Source organism: Rattus rattus, chromosome 10, assembly GCF_011064425.1.
Source record: "Rattus rattus isolate New Zealand chromosome 10, Rrattus_CSIRO_v1, whole genome shotgun sequence".
Taxonomy (NCBI): Eukaryota; Metazoa; Chordata; class Mammalia; order Rodentia; family Muridae; genus Rattus; species Rattus rattus.
In genome coordinates this window covers 51,474,433-51,488,700 of record NC_046163.1, presented here as the reverse complement: position 1 = coordinate 51,488,700, position 14,268 = coordinate 51,474,433, and the positions used below count along the sequence as shown (strand labels likewise).

Here is a 14,268-nt window from a genome sequence, read left to right as displayed (position 1 = left end):
CTCCTGGAATTAACTAATCCAGTTTTCAGATTCCTGAGTCTTAGTGTTTATTAAATCTTGCTGTTTAAGAACTGAATTTGCAAGCCTTCGAGGTGGCTCACTGGGTAACAGGGCTCACTGGGAAGCCTGACAGCTGGAGCATGGTCCCCCTGACCTCACATGGTGGAAGGAGAAAACTGACTCCTCAAAGTTGTTTTCTGATGTCCATAAACCCTTGCATAAGCGCACACACACACACACACACACAAAGACAAAAGACACAGACCTTTAATCCCAGCACTCGGAAGGCAGAGGCAGGCAGATCGCTGTGAGTTCCAGGACAGCCAGGACTACACAGAGAAACCTATGTCTCAAAAATTAATTAATTAGTTAATTAAAAACTTTTCAAAAATTCAAAAACTGAATCTGAAATGTATTTGTTAAGGGATCTTACCAAGAAAAGGGTTGGTGACAGATTGGGTGAAACCATTACTGAATGTTTTCGTGCAAGGGAAAGTCAGCAGGAAAGACTGGCCACAGGGTGGCAAATCCTTCCAACAGAGCCTAGTTGAGCCCCCCTCTCCCCAAACTCAGCCTATGAGTTCAAACCATGATAACAAGTTAGGGTTCCATTTCTTATAGAAGACACAGTGAGAACAAGAAATGCATCCAGTTTATTTAGTAGTTTGTTCTGAACCGACAAAAATAAACCAAAACTACCTCACAGGTCTTTTTCTAAATACATTTGACCTGGTTTAGTCTTTACTGCAGTATGTGGGAAAGTCATCCCTAAACACTTCTGCTTCAGTAGCACTGGCCAATGCTGGGCTGGGAAGCCCAGCCAACTGTGCAGCACAGGTAATGGGTTATTTTGCAAAGAAACTAGGTTAGCTAGCAAGGTTTGTGATAGCAAGCCTTGAAGAACAGGCACTGCCCCTGGCTAATAACAACATTATAACTGCTTTGCTTTTTCTGCTGACCTCAGGAAAACCCCTGCATAGTCATGCTAGCTGGTGTGGGTTTCAGGAAGTGGGAAGAACAGAAGGGAGCAGCCGGAATTAAGTGAAACCCAGTTTAGGGATTCCAGAAACTTTCCATGGACCTGCATCATACTCTGGGGAAGAGGAAAGCCACATTCGGCATTTTCATCGAAGAGCCTCGTAGCCACAGCATTCCAAACCTGCCTCCATGCCAGGGCTGAGACTCTGACATATGAAGTACGCTTTAGGATTTTTGTATATGGACTTGGGCCTCTGCCTTGAGAGTATCTTGAGCTCAACGGCTCATCAGTCCAGGTGTTTGCACTCTAGCGTTTGCATTTGCCTCCCAAACACTAATACTTCAGCTTCTCAGTTTTTAATGATGGGGCTCAGACCTATAGCTTCCACCCTGGTGGAAGAAGAGAAGAAAATGGAAGGATGCTTTAGCTTGCTTGCTTGCTTGCTTGCTCACTTGCTTTAGAATTTGTTGGATGGCAGGTTGTTGTCAGGGATAGGTAGCACATAGTGTGAGTGGTAGATTTTCCTAGCTCTCTGTGAATGGGACAATCCTGTGCCCCATTTCCTCCTCTCTCTTCTCTTGTCCTATCAGCACAATTCATCAAACCTTGATGGATGTTGCTTTCTTTATCTATGAAAAGGGCAGGTCTAGCCCTCCCTTTTCCATCAAGCAAACTTAAAACCATCAGCTCCTCTCACTGTTCTGCTGACCATAACACAGAAGATCGGTTATCCTACTCCCCAAAACCAAGGCAAAATACTTGTCCCTTTGTTAAAGTCTGAATACTTCCTTTCTGTACATTCCATATATTTGGGTATACGTACATATATATACATATCTGTCTATATATTATCTCTGGTTTTCTCCTTAGATAAAGATATATATCATATCCCAATTTCCCAAGTTTCCACCCACCTATTGTGTGTCCATCATAAGTAAGACTCTGGGTTTCAGTTCACTAGGTTGTTCTCATTTTTCCCACTTTGGATATACTTCCCCATCGGTGTTTTGCCCACCTGTTACTCTCCGACATTCCAAGTCTCTAGCTGGTACAGATAGGGAACCCATTTCCCATTTCTCATCAGTCATGGCCACTAGAGAAGCTTGTCTTACATTCTGAAAAGGGATTCCAGGTCAGAGAGTCTGGCTGCGATCTAAAGAACCACTTAGGGCTGTGAGTGGGCGTTGTTCATGCAGAACATAAGGCTTGTTGGAGGAAGGTGCCATTCTGAATTAACAGGACAGAATGATTTTAAAGTGCAACTTAGAGCAAAGCCTAGGATTGTAGAGGAAGTTCAAAAGGGGTTAAGGCAGGAAATGCTCTCGCTCACATTGTTATCCAAGAATCTGAGGAGAGTTGGGCCTTGGGCAAGGGTCTGGGAAGAGGGTAATCCCTTCAGGAGGGAAGCAGCAATGTGAAGAAGAAACAGGACAGAGGATAAATTGCCACAGGATAAGAAGACACACACACGGCAGTCAGTACACTTGGTCCTTGCACGCTGGACACAATCCAGTAAGCACGGCATTGAATATATTTGAAAGCACAGAAGCTGCTTCTTGCCTTCTCGCTCTTTGTTTCAGACATTCAGGTTCTTCTGGTTCCTGTTTTGATAAGAGCTGGAGAATAATGGTGAGCTTTACAATAAGGAGAGACTGAAGGCTCTACGCTTTCAGGCTACAGTTAATTGAGTTCAAGGGACCGTGCACAGTTGAGATCCGTGCATGGTTGAGATGGGTTCAGCCTTGGGATCTTCTGGGCTGCTCTGCAAGGCTTTGCACAGAGATCTGTGCATACATTCTGTACAGGTGTGTAGCTTGTCCTCAATTGTCACGTCCACCTTACACCGACAGTTACATCATTCTGGCTAAACTATCCAGGAGGTTTCCTGGGTACCCAAGTGGAGCCAGAGCTCACCAGAACAGGACCTGATGACACCTGATACAGCCCTCACCAGAGAACTAGGAATAGCCTGGGTGCGATCTTAAGCTGTCTTTGTAATTTGCCTGGAACTGGCCCGTAGGCAGAGAAGAGAAGAGATGAGGCTGATTTTCATCATTTTATGCCAAGTGTCAGTCAGAATGGCTGAGATCAGAATTTAAGTTCCTCTCCTCTCAGCATTGCCTCATAAAATAGCTGGTGCTTTTCAGAAGGGCACTGGGAGAAGGAACAAAATAGTGGCTGTCAGCCAGAGTTCTGCTTCAGCCCAAATCGTAACAAAACATCACAAATTCCCAGAGGCTCTGTACAGTAATCTGGAAATCTGAGAAGTTGGTTCAACTTTCCTAGGGAATCTTTTCCCTTGTGACTAGTTTTGATAGATCGATGTTAAGAAAGGCAAATGACATGTTTCACTCTCTTACTTCAAAAAGTTGGGTTAAGGGACGAGGGTTTGGGAAGAAAGGAAGCAGTGAAACTGGCACAGTATAATCTGGAGTGTTTTTAGATATTTTTTTCATGGGCACTAGACTTATTCAAGAGAGCATTGGGGGCTTGGCATAGTGGCTCGTGCCTGTAATTCCAGTATATGGCAGGCAGAGGCAGGTAGATATCTGTGAGTTCAAGGCCAGTCTGGTCTACATAGTAAGGTCAAGGTCAGCCAGAGCTACATAGTAAAGCCCTATCTTGGAGAGGGAGGAGGGAGGAAGGAAGGGAGGAAGGAGAGAGAGAGAGAGAGAGAGAGAGAGAGAGAGAGAGAGAGAGAGAGAGAGAGAGAGAGAACGCGCATTGGCTAAGGTCTTCCCATTCCTGGGAAATAGTTAAACAAATCTTTCCAGGACAGGGCTGCCTGAAGAACAGGGCTAGAGTTTTAAACAATACTTCCAAAATTGAATTTCTCAGCATCCAGGATAGGTGCAGGAAAATGGTGGCTGTTTGTGTTCCTCAGGTCAACCCCAGTTCTGTGGGAACAGAAGCTGAGAGAGACTGGTCGTCCTGAGAAGATCCACTTGAGAACAGGAGAGGGAAAATTAGGTGGTGACCAAGAGTCCAGGCTCTGTCAGGAGTTACCAGCTGAAACTGAAACACTATGACAAACTCTGGCTTCTTCAGGATTTGGTAGAGAGCCCAGAGAACACTGATTTCAGATCCCTGTACTTCTGAGAGGAGACCACAGATTGACTCTCTGAGAGAGTTTTGCCTTAGGGAACTTGCTAGATGCCACAGAGGATGGAGCCACAGTCTCAAATCATCAAACATTCTAGTGGGCGTTTGGGGGGAGTCTATCCATCCAATCACAAGGTCCTCTGAATGTGAATCTCCAAGCATGGCTGAGGCCTTTCAAGCCACGTCAGCCTAATCTTCCCTCTCCTTGCCCCAACCCGGCTAAGACTCATGTACATTGGTGTAGTAGTAGAGGAAGGCACAAGGGGACAGTGAGAGGAAAGAGTAGGACTCCAGCAGGCCTAGACTGCTCGTAGGCCACCGGGTGAAGGGAAAGTAGAGGGTGGGTACTTCCAGGGCTCTCCAGCGAACCCAGACAGTATCCTTTTCCCAGGCCACTGGGAGAGGAAAAGGCCAGAGGGCTGAGGAGGAGAGAAGAGGATGTCAGACGTTACTGATGCGCACACTAAGGGCACTGCCTTCCTTTTCCGCTTGCTCTCTTAATGACTCCTCCAACTTGAGCTTTTCTGGGTCTCCATAACGTACGGTGCTATCTCGGAGACCACCGGGGGACGCCACTTTCACAACCTGGTCAAAAAGGCTGAAGTCAGCCACGTATTTGCCACTGGCTGACAGCGAGATAGCAGGCGTGAACTCGTAGCCCCAGAGGATCTCCTCCGGTAGGTAGGAAGTGCGAACTTGACAGGTGGCGCTGGTGGACTCCACCGTCCCACTTAGGATCAGCACGAGCTCGAAGTCACCCTCCCCGCTGCGGAGGGGGAGATCTTTCAAGGGGCTGGTCTCATCTACCACATGGTAGAAAGTCAGGGGTAGAATGAGAAAGGGGCTATCAGAGGCTGTGTCTACTTGGAAAGTCACATTGACCTGGTTGAGCCGAATATTCTCACCCTCCTTTGTCTGGTGGGTTTGAAGCAGTTTGCCTGTCACCTGGCACCCAATGAGGAGACTCTTACGCATGTTGGCCACCCGGATCATGAGGCAAAGCTTCCCGTTGTGGTAAGCCACAACCGCATGCTGGCTGAAACGGATCGTCTCAGCCCTCTTCTTAGGCCGGGCAATCTTTGCAAGGAAGGTTCCGGTGATGAAGATTTCCAGAATGGTGGTGAGCACAAGCTGAGCAATGAGAAGCACAATGGCCAGAGGGCATTCCTCGCTGATGTAGCGGAAGCCATAGCCAATGGTGGTCTGGGATTCGAGGGAGAAGAGGAAGGCCCCAGTAAGTGTGTGCACCTGCACCACACAGGGCGTGTGGTTGGCAGGAGGTCCCAGCTCCAACAGGTCCCCGTGGGCCACAGCGACCAGATACCACACCACGCCAAAGAGGAACCAAGTGCCTGCAAAGGTTGCCGAGAAGAGCAGAAGCTTGTAGCGCCACTGCATGTCAATGAAGGTCGTCCACAGATCCTTGAGGTAGAGGAAACGCTTGTCAGCAATATGCTCCATTCTCACGTTGCTCCGGCCATCTTTCGTCAGGACCCTCCTCCGACGTATTCCCGGGGCCACTAGGGGCCGGCTCTCTGTCTGCGTGGTCTGGCTGTAATAGACCTTGGCAACTGATGTCATCTGCAGGAAGCAAGACAGCATAAAGAAGGTTATTGCCAAAATCCGGCCAATTCCTAGATGCCACCCAAAGAGAAGAGAAACCATCATCCTTCTTAAAATGTCTTCGATTTATATAGGAGGTGGTGGGGTGCTTAAGTGTCACTGCTGAGGACAATTCACGGGATTTTTGTTTTCTCCCGCCACGTGGGCCCTGGGAATTGAACCCAGGTGGCCAACCTTGGTGACAAATGCCTTTGCCTGCTGAGTGAGTGCCATCTAGCCAGCCTCTAACCTTCCTGTTGATGCCATTGATCTCAGCAAATATTTGTAGAGCCCTTCTTAAATGTCAGCGATGGCGTGAGGTCCTGATAAGTGAAAGATGAAAACGACATCGTTCCCGCTAAGAACTCGAAGCTTAGTGAAGAAGACACATGTGAACTAGACACTTGCGAAACATGCAATGCAGGGTAATAACGTTGGTGATTTGGGGAGGAGGTGGAGCAGAGAAGAGAGAGTGAGAGGTGCACAGGCTGCTGAAAGGAGAAATGAGAGGGATGAGAGCTCTCCTGATCTCCACTGAACGTGTGTGTGTGTGTGTGTGTGTGTGTGTGCGTGCGTGTGTGTGTGTGTGTGTGTGTCTGTCTGTCTGTCTGTGGAGATAACTAATTTAAAATAAAACCCCTCCCTTCAGATGACTATCAAGGCAAGAAAGCCTATCCCACTGAAATCCTAGGACAGCCCTGCTTAAGACGTGTGTATGCCTTTAATTTCATGACTCTCTCTCCTAACCCCGGGTCAGTGCCCATGGTGAGAAAATGGCCAAAGGGATCCATCCCTGCACCCTCCTTCCTTCCTTTGCCGTCATCAGTTACCACCATCATTTGTTTGCACTACCTGGGAGACATGGCGTCTGGGTCAGGGTCTCGGCTGATATTAGAGTGAGCACAGACAAGGTCTGAGCAAAAGCAGGAAGCAGAAAGGAAGCAACTTCCTTCCTGTCAGCTCCCAGGGAGGCATCCCCGTGGGCTGGCAGCGATGCCAGGTTGTAGGCAGCATAACTGCCCTGAGTGAGTGAAGCGAGGGTGGACTCCATAATCATTAGAAGCTAGGTCTTCAGAGGCTCAAATTCAAGATGGCTATTTGTCCTGATAGTAGAAAGTGGGACAAGAGATTGAAATAGGAGACCATTCACGTAATACAAGGTGTCTGGCATTCCTGCCCCAAAAGTAACTTTGTACTTTTCCAGTAGAGAAAAGCTTAGTCACTTAGACTCTGAGTCTGACATCTGGAACTCCTGAGAAGAATTAAGATGCTTTCTGGGACTCTGGGCTCTTTGGATACTGGAGCAGCCCGTTGCATCCCCCACCCCATATGTCTATCCCCCACCCCATATGTCTGAACCGTTTCATTTCATCATTGTTCCGTTTTCCCCATTGCCTTGCCTCTGGAAGAGTCTAAGTTATATGCCCCTGTCCATAAAGTCCTAGCCACACAGGGAACCGAATTGGAGATCACCAATGAATGAGGGCCCTGAGAACATTCAGAGGCATTCAGCCTGCCCATCTTACCAGCCTGGAGACCATTTGAAGTGTTTAATCCAGCCAGACCCTGGTGCTTTTCACTGCCCTATCGCCTTGGTTCCTTTGAAGCAAAAAGGAAGCTCTATAGCTCTGAATAATTTCAGTTTGGGAGCTTAAATAAAGCCCTGCTCGGGGGCTGGGGAATTTAGCTCAGTGGTAGAGCGCTTGCCTAGCAAGCGCAAGGCCCTGGGTTCGGTCCCCAGCTCCGAAAAAAAATAAATAAATAAAGCCCTGCTCAATACTCAAAAGTGCTACTAATAACAACCACCTACCACAATTTGTGTATGTGTGTGTGTGTGCGCGGGCACGCCACTGTATGGTCTGCACAAAAGAATGTTTGATCCTCAAACTTTTTTTTTTTTTAAGATTTATTTATGAGTACGGAGAGAGGGGAGAAGCCATGGCAGGTGATGTTAAGATTCTGCTCTGTGTATTTACAAGTTGTTATCAATATTCTTAAGGGATGGATGGTACTGGGCTTTGTATGTTTAAGTGGGCAATTATATCTTATCAATTGGGTCAAAAAAAAAAAAGATTTATTTATTTCTTTCATGTGAGTTCACTGTCACTGTCTTCAGACACACCAAAAGAGGGCATCGGATCCCATTGCAGATGGTTGTGAGCCACTATGTGGTTGCTGGGATTTGAACTCAGGACCTCTGGAAGAGCTGTCAGGGCTCTTCACCACTGAGCCATCTCTCCAGCCCCAATCCTCAAACTCTTTTTTTTTTTTTTTTTTTTTTTTTTGGTTCTTTTTTTCGGAGCTGGGGACCCAGGGCCTTGCGCTTCCTAGGCAAGCACTCTACCACTGAGCTAAATCCCCAACCCCAATCCTCAAACTCTTAAGGATGTGAAAGCTCTACATAAGATTTCCGAGTGCTATTGGAGAACAAAGGAACCACACAGTTAGAGATGAGAGGAAGTGATTTCAATTTTCAAAAGTAAAAATTAAATACACTTCATAAGATATAGACAAACAAGTGTAGTGATCCTAGGAAGAATTCTCGAGTAAAATACGAAGATTATGTGTAACTAGACAGAACAAGGAGAAAGAAAGTTGTCTGTAAAACCCTCTGTGGGTTTACTAAGATTGATTCATATCAAAATAACTTAATTTCCTTCCATGATAAGGTTACTAAATTGACAAACCAACAAAATACCGATAATATGTAACTAAAGCTTCAGCAAGCTTTTGGACAAAAATCTATCATTATATCTTTGGGAATAAGATAGAGAAGAACGACCAGAAGGGTAATGTAATTAGGTGGTTTTAAAATTCAGTGGCTCTGGTGAGTAAACCCCAATAGGCCAGAATTCACTTTCTATTGATGTAGCAGAGAGATTTATTCTTTATTTTGCCCTACTCAATGCTCCTAACACTGACTTCATTCAAAACTAGAGAACATTGTGGCTATCAATCATGTGGACGACACAAACCTAGGACAGTCTGCAAGGACTGGGTGGAACTGGGATCCAGAAGGAACCAGATGAATGAGTCAAATGTGACAAAAAGGATAAACGCTGGAGTATGTGCTTGGGTCCAAAAACTATCTGAGAGAGTTTAGAACTATGAAGATGTAGTTTAGTCACATCACCATGGGGAAAAACGGAGACTTAAACATTTTAGAAAAAAAATCCAGTATGAGTTATTCATGTATTTTTTTTTCTTTTCTTTTTTTCCGGAGCTGGGGGCCGAACCCAGGGCCTTGCACTTGCTAGGCAAGCGCTCTACCACTGAGCTAAATCCCCAACCCCTATTCATGTATTTTGACTGCCATTAAAGCAATACAATCTTAAGCTCCTTTGGCTGAATGAAGTCTCTAAAATAAAGAGGTAATTGATTCGTCTCTGCTCCGTTCGTCCCACTTCTTCAGTGTTCCATCTAGAACAGCAGTCCAGCTATGAAAAAAAAAAAAATCAGGACCAGATCACATGGGGAGCGGTTAAAGGAAAGGGATGGATCTTGTCAAGAGATGGTCTGAAAGAAAGAACACGTGTACAGGATACTTGTCCTGAGGGGCTGTCACATGAATGAAGATTCTGAGCTCCAAGGACAAACAGGAGCCGGGAGTACAAACTACAGGGCGAAAGGTTCCAGAGGTACATTGAAAAAGAACACTGTGTCATCAGGATTGTACCCATGTGAAGAGTCCCTAGAAAGAACATACTGTCCCCGGATGCTCAAGGAGAAGCCATACAGTATTTTCAGAAGGTTCATCTCCATCTTCCTGAGGACATGGATATAGACAGATTAAGCTTCCAACCAAACCTGAGAGAAGCACTGGGCACCTGCCTCCTCCTCCCCATCTCCATCCCTGACCTTTCTGTGGTAACAATCAGGGGTCTTTCCTCTAACTCCTAGCTTTGTATTAAGAGGAGGTTCTACACATCGGGAAGAATGGGGGCTCTCAAAAACCTACTTTATCCCTCCTAAATCAATAGCCCATGAGTATTTACTACTTTATAAAATATGTAATCTGACCCCCACACTATGAGGTAGAGAGGAAAGATGACATCATTAGAAACTAAGGCTCAGAGAAAATCACTCAAAGCAAAATAGTGATCGAATAGGAAGCCGAACCCTGGTCTTCCGGCTCCTGGTCCAAAACTGATTCTTGAACTGAGGAGCTTCACTGAGACAGAGAAGACAGAGCCTGGAGCTCTGGGAGTGCAGGTCAAGACTATAGACAAGATTTTGGCTACTAGCTAGATATTTTGTTGCCTCTGGCTGCTGTGTTTACCGCCTCCACCTCCAATTGTTGTGTCTCCCCTTGCCAGCCCTTGTATCTGCCACCTCCAGCTGTTATCCGAAGTTCTCAGCTGTTTTGCCACCTCCTACAGCCAGGCCACTTTGTTCTCCGGGGTGGCCAGACTCCGAAACAGATAAACAATCAGCGCACTCCACCCCCAAGCTGGCCAGGCCTCTGGGGAAGGAAAGCTGGCCGGAGTTCTGAAAGTGGTTTGTTGCTGCCCTACCAAAACCCACACATCCGTTCTCCTCTAGAGGGTGCAATTTCTCCAGAACAGTGCCAGCCACGCACTGGGGCTGGCATTCCACAGAAGCGCTTGAAGAGAGAGACTGAGCCGGGCTATCGACCACCTTTGCCCTCTAAGAAGTGAGCTAATTCTTTTCCAAAAGGACAGTGATGTTCAGTTCTGTGCCTGTCTTCTGTTTCACACTGTCAGCTTCCCCCTAAAGCTGGGTTTCCTTACCTACAAGCACTTTCATTTTATGCCCGTGACTTGCGCTTCGGAACAAATGGATTTATCAAAGCCTTTCTCAAGTACTTGATTGCCCGTGAGACAAGACGCAGTTCTTGTGACTAAAGTTGGCCAAGGTCCCCCGTTGTTTTGAGGATCAACTGCAAGACTTTTGTACAGCATTCAAGGCGCTCCATGATTTAGTCTCTGCCCGCTGCCGCTGCTTCCGTCTCCTCCTCTTTTCTTCTTCTTTAGTTTTTTTTATTTGGGAGGGGGGTTGTTTGTTTGTTTTTGTTTCCAAGGAAAGGGTTTCTCTGTGTATGGCTATCCTGGTCCTCTGTAGACCAGGTTGGACTATCTGCCTCTACCTCCGAAGTGCTGGGACTAAGATCGTGTGCCATAAGCCCTGACTTCTGTGACTTCTTGGCCTTACCCTCACATCCTTAGTCTTCAGCTCTGCAGAAAACCCTACTGTCTGATTCCTTCTACCTTTGGAGATGGTTTTGTATCACTCACATCTCTGGCTTTCTGACGACCTCCTGCCTACCTTACACAGCTTGGACCAAGTGCTAGAGATGCCTTCAGAGGCCTTCCTGGCCCTCAAAGAAATAGTTTTTCTCTGTACTCGTGCTCCCTCCGACATGCGTCTTCTAAGCACGCCTCTGCCCAGCTCCTACATTCTAACACCACAGTGCTTGGCAATGTTTATTTGCCGTTGTTTGCCGTCTGTGAACTCTTAATTGAAGGCCGTGGGATAAGCTTGCATCTGCTTCACCAGAAGCAAGTATGGTTTTTAAGACTGAGGAAGAAGTGACTGAAGGCATTGTCTGGACAGGTCTGAGTGAGGCTGTCTCTTTGAGCCCTGGAGCCTTTCAGGAGGAGCCATGACATCGGGAAGAAGGGGATCCAGGTTCACTCAGGCATGACTTCAATGCCAGCCCTTATATGGGTCAGCTTAATTTTTTTTTTCAGGAGCATGGTAAAAGAGTGGATCTTTCAGGTAGCTGCAGGCAGGAGATGTGAGGGAAGTTAAATTAGCAGAGGTCCTGCACGGCACTCATGAAGTCCTGAGCTTGATTCCCCAACACTGCATTAACCAGGAATGGTGGTGCAGTTGTTATCAAAATCCTCAGGGAGATCAAGACAGGAGACTCAGAGGTTCAATGTTGTTTCTAGCTATGTAGCAAATTTAAGACCAGCCTGGGCTACATGAGATCCTGTCTCAAAATTTTAATTGAGTTGATTAATTAGCCCTGAAGTGTACTACGCTCTATTAGGTGGCCAGAAAGGATGGCTCAACTTCACGCCAGAGACAGTAGAAGGGCAGGGGACAGTAGAAGGTGCTATTTCCTGAAACCTATCATGTGGGAGAAGAGTCCCTTCAACCCCAAAGACAGAGCTTTCTCTGTAGCAAAAGCGATCCAGTGGAAGGAGCTTCACCATGTGAGCACTAAACTCACTCGTTTCCAGACAGTTCCCTGCCTATCCCTCTCTTTGGTTCCCTAAATCAGTAAAGGTGCCATGGCTCTCCCAGCTACTCACAACTCAAGTTCTAGAACCATTTCAAACTCTCCTTCCTCCTCAGTTCAGTGTTGTGGATGTGTCCCTGCTTCCCCCTCTTTATTTCATTCCCATCCTTTGGGGCCTTAAGGAGCCACTGAGGCACCTACGATTTGTCTAATTATCGCCATTTTTTCCTGTGACTCATCCTATATCGCTACCGTGCTACTCTTAACTACATGTCTGATGATGCATCTGTGAATGCTGATCTGGTATTTTCCAAAGAGCCCGCACCTTTCCTGCTCTTGGCATTCCTAGGAGAGGGTAGAATCAGGGTTCTGAGGCTTAGGAGACAACAGAGCAGTTCAAAGAAAGCATTTCACTGGTCACCAAAGAGAGACCAGACTCAGTCTAGCACCTGACGGGTTATGTGATCCACTCCCAACCCATCTTCCATGCCTTATTTCCTACTATTCCTCTCTTGGGGCAAACAGACGCCTTGCCCTTGAAGCCCTGCTGTGCTCACACAGGCTTTCTGGCCTTTACCTGTGCTTTTGTCTTCCAGGCTACCTGAGTTCATGACCCCTGTTCCATAAAACCTTCCCTGAACAGCAGAGCCTATTCCTGAGTTGCCTTGTATTGAGTGAAAACAAGTTTACTGAAGGAAGCATCGAGGTCTACCATGTCTTGTCCCTAGTGTCGTGATTGAGATACCAAATATTCTCCCAAGAAAACACATGTATTGAAGGCCCTGGTCCCCGACACAGCAGTGTTCAGAGGTAGAGACTTGACACGTGAGTGGTTGGATTATCAGTGGACTGATGAACTGGCAGTTAAGAGGTGGGGCCTAGTTAGAAGTAGATCATTAAGGCATGACTTGAGGGACGTATCATGTCCCCCAAACCCTGTACTTCCCCGTTTCCCTGCAGTGATCAGCTTTCTTTCTCCTTATGCTTCTACCATGACGCTTCTGCCACATCAGTGGCCTAAGGACAAGAAAGGTTACCACCTGGACTGAAACATCTCAAACTACAGCTCAAACATTTCCTCCTGTAAAGTTTTTTGCTTTTGCTTGTTTTTGTTTTTGTCAGAACAGCATAAAGCCAATGGATATAGCTAACACTTACGTGATGCATAGAAAGGGCTCAGCCAGGAAGCATTTCGTGAGGGAATTAATGAACAGAAGATGGCACAGCCCTGTCTAGGTATAGAGGTCAATCTAAGAGAATGGGAAGACGCTGCCAACACCGTAGGGCCGAGGAACCGTAGAACCTCTTGTTCTATGAACAACGAATGGAGCTCTGGCCCAGGGCCTTGGAGACCTTTTCCTCCTCCCTTCTTGTTTGTGTCTTCTCCAGTTTTCCTGTGATTTTTTTTCCCCTTATACACATGGAAACCCCAGATAGTTCACTAAAAACACTAATAATTATGAGGAAAAAGCCAAAGTATTTTCATTTGTAGTGTTGCTCACTACATGGAGGGTGAGTTTGGTTTTCATGCACTTGTATAATAAATTTATTTTCAGTATTTCCTGGGTACCAGCTTCTAAACAAGGCACTGGGGTCCTAGAGATGACAAAGATATAAATTCCTTTCCCTGAAGACCTTAGAGCCTAATGTGGGAATCAATGCTAATGGGAATCAGGCAGGAAGAAGGGATCCGCAGCTCAGGGTGTGTGAGGGAAGGGAAGGACAGCATCCCAAGGGATGATGGTTGGGAGCTAACTAACACCTGAGCCCCTGTTGTGTGGTAGGTGTGGAACTGAGCGCTATATTTTAAATTATGTTTTGGTTATTAATGATAACTATAACATTAATAAAAAATAACAGTAACTAATGATTTAGTTAATATGATTTCCGAATCACCATAATGCCCTGACCCGCAGGGCAGTCAGCAGAGGTTGGGGACCACCTAGGAGAGAATGGAGGACAAGAGACGCGAAGAAGGACGCCAAGACAAGAGTCTGATCAAAGCGACAAATTTTATCTTTTCCCAAGGCTGAATTTATACCATAGCAGGGGTAACAGAGGGAGGAGGGAAGCAGGAAACATTCACGCACGCCAAGGACACTGTGCTCTTGTGGTCAAGTAATCGGCTGACGTCAACAGGATATTGGTTTCTCAGAAAGGTCACAAGTTTGTCATATCATTAGGCATCCTGACCACCAGATTTGTATTAGCCTTGCTGGCTGGGGATTTTCCATCACCCTGACCTCTTAATGAACCCAGTCATACTTAACTCCAACTATAATATTAACATCAATAATGGAGAGTTTTAAGGGCATCGCTCCCAACACCATAAAAAACTGTTATGGTTTCCATTTGGACCAGGAGATGGTGAGAGCAA

At 46.4% G+C, this 14,268-nt stretch overlaps 1 protein-coding gene across 2 annotated transcripts in view; it reads right to left on the bottom strand.

The window, feature by feature from the left end:
- Positions 1-3,612: 3,612 nt before the first annotated feature.
- Kcnj10 (potassium inwardly rectifying channel subfamily J member 10) overlaps positions 3,613-14,268 on the bottom strand; it is a 31,235-nt gene continuing 20,579 nt past the window's right edge. For both annotated transcript variants that reach the window (XM_032915039.1, XM_032915040.1), the window contains exon 2: positions 3,613-5,662. In XM_032915039.1, the coding sequence (XP_032770930.1) occupies positions 4,523-5,662 (1,140 nt within the window). In that variant the 3' untranslated portion in view covers positions 3,613-4,522. The remainder of the gene's footprint in view (positions 5,663-14,268) is intronic.